The sequence below is a fragment of the Citrus sinensis genome, chromosome 7 (assembly GCF_022201045.2).
Source record: "Citrus sinensis cultivar Valencia sweet orange chromosome 7, DVS_A1.0, whole genome shotgun sequence".
NCBI classification, from domain to species: domain Eukaryota; kingdom Viridiplantae; phylum Streptophyta; class Magnoliopsida; order Sapindales; family Rutaceae; genus Citrus; species Citrus sinensis.
In genome coordinates, this window is record NC_068562.1 from 25,415,626 (window position 1) to 25,417,841 (window position 2,216).

Consider the following 2,216-nt stretch of genomic DNA (forward strand, 5'->3'; position numbering starts at 1 on the left):
TTTTATATTTCCAGAGATATTTTGAGGATCTAAGCACAAAGAGTGCTATAATTTGCAGCCACACGCAAAGGCTATATAATATGTTGAACATGATTGGATTGCAATCGAACTACTTGCATTGGAGAAAGGTTTTGGCTTGATGATCTTTGGTATCTCAAACAAAAGAAAGAGATCTATGGTGGCAAAATATTCTTGGTATCTACAGATTCTAAGTGGATTACTTGTTGTAAGGAAACCTTTTTCATTTTAAATTGTTTAGTTTCGTAGTTATATATGTTTTACATGGTGTTAAAGGACACCGAGATTATTATGATAAGATTGTGATTACTAAACTTTTAATTGAAGTGCAAAAGGAAAGGAAGCATAAAGTTTCTTATCAAGAATAGTCTAACAACTCTAGCTGTCATAAAATATTAAATTCTATCGAATTAGTGGACCACTTTGATTTCAAAAAGGGAAAAACTTCAGTGGAGGATCCATTTAAAACACATAATGTGGACAAAAAATCTATGATTTACAATCAAATAAAATTAAATAAGAAGCTTCTCAACATTCTACATGTCCACTAACACTTTTACCAAAAATCATATACATGTCCACTTACACTTTTAACAAAAATCATATACATATCCTGGCATGTCTAACTTTATATATATATATATATATATATATATATATAGCACCCCTTTGTGCTTGCCACCTCCAAGAATTATAAGTTCAAGCTAAAGTTTCTGAGCTCACTCCTAGTCTCTAAACATGTCAACAACCTACTCTTTCTCTTCCACTGAACTCTTCCCAGATTTTTTTGGAAAATTTCACTCGAGAAAATTACTCATCCAAAATCCCCTCAATGAACAACCAGTCACAGCTGCTCATCCGTACAGTAGTGAAAGCAGCTTGAACTCAAATGCGGTGATTGTCCTCTCAGTCCTTGTATGTGGCATAATTTGCTCATTAGGATTACATTTTCTTATCAGGTGTATATTAGTTAGCTGGTCAAGATTAGAGTACTCAGGGCCTAGAGCCAACTCCTCAACCCCATTAGCCAAGACAGGAATCAAGAAAAAAGCTCTAAAAGCTTTTACTATTGTTAAATACTCAGGAGAGTTGAAGCTTCCAGGCTTGGACAATGAATGTGTTATATGCCTTTCAGACTTTGCGCCTGGTGAGCGTGTACGGATCCTACCGAAATGCAACCATGGCTTTCATGTTCGTTGCATCGATAAGTGGCTTAGATCGAATTCTTCGTGCCCCAAGTGCAGGCATTGTCTGATTGAATCTTGCAAGCAGATTGAGGGATCTACCCAGCCTAGCTCTTTGTCTGGAATTTCCACACCAGTGCAAGAAACTGTTGTGAATATTAGGCCATTGGAACCTGAAGGCATTTTACGAAATTATGAGGGACTTAGCTAATTTTACAGGGAGAAGTTTATTCTACAAGACTGATTTAGTGAGCCTAGTTCATCAGTTTGGACAACTATCGCTATCCAGTATTTGTATTTGTTAATATATATTTACACAATTTGGACTACTGTATTCAATTTCTTTAATTAAATTAGTAAGAAGTTTAAATCTTTTGAAGTTTATTTAATTCTCTATTTCTGTAGCGAAATTGTTTTGAATTTACCAAGATCAAAATTCTCTCTAAATTGAATTTACAAGTAACAACCGTATATACCATTACCACGCATTTTTTCCCCTTAATTTACTTTTTGGTGCTATCCAACAATACAAAGGGATAAACTCTCCCTCACAAGACTAACACTAACGTTATCCACCCAGTAAGATACCGATCCAAAACAATGATCATTATATTGTTACAAATAAAAATAAATTAAGGAATTTTTGCAACTTTAATTAGCCTATAAATGGTCAATTAATATGATGAAAATATAAAATTAAATTGCAACTGTGGAAGAAGAAAATAGTTTCCCCGCTGGGAAGTTTCCATGTGCATGAAGTATATGATAATAAGGGCTAGCTAAGTTGTAACATCTTCAACTTACCTCAAATGTTATAACCGCTGGATCCAACAAAGTGATCGTTTCAACGGTTAGTATTAAATAACACATGCAGATTAAAAACATGATATAAGTGGAAAATGAGTGATTGCTATTTTTTCCCTATTCAAATCAATATATACCACTTATTTTTTTACTGTTTTTATAATAATCAATAACTTCTTATCAGCATAATTTTTATAGTATTATTCTTAT

At 33.4% G+C, this 2,216-nt stretch overlaps 1 protein-coding gene across 1 annotated transcript; it reads left to right on the top strand.

Annotated features, from left to right (window-relative positions):
- Nucleotides 1-723: 723 nt before the first annotated feature.
- On the top strand, nucleotides 724-1,526 carry LOC102614088 (E3 ubiquitin-protein ligase ATL76-like). The gene has a single exon (XM_006464804.4). The coding sequence runs from the start codon at nucleotides 757-759 to the stop codon at nucleotides 1,411-1,413; it is 657 nt and encodes a 218-aa protein (XP_006464867.1). The 5' UTR covers nucleotides 724-756; the 3' UTR covers nucleotides 1,414-1,526.
- The last annotated feature ends 690 nt before the right edge of the window (nucleotides 1,527-2,216 follow it).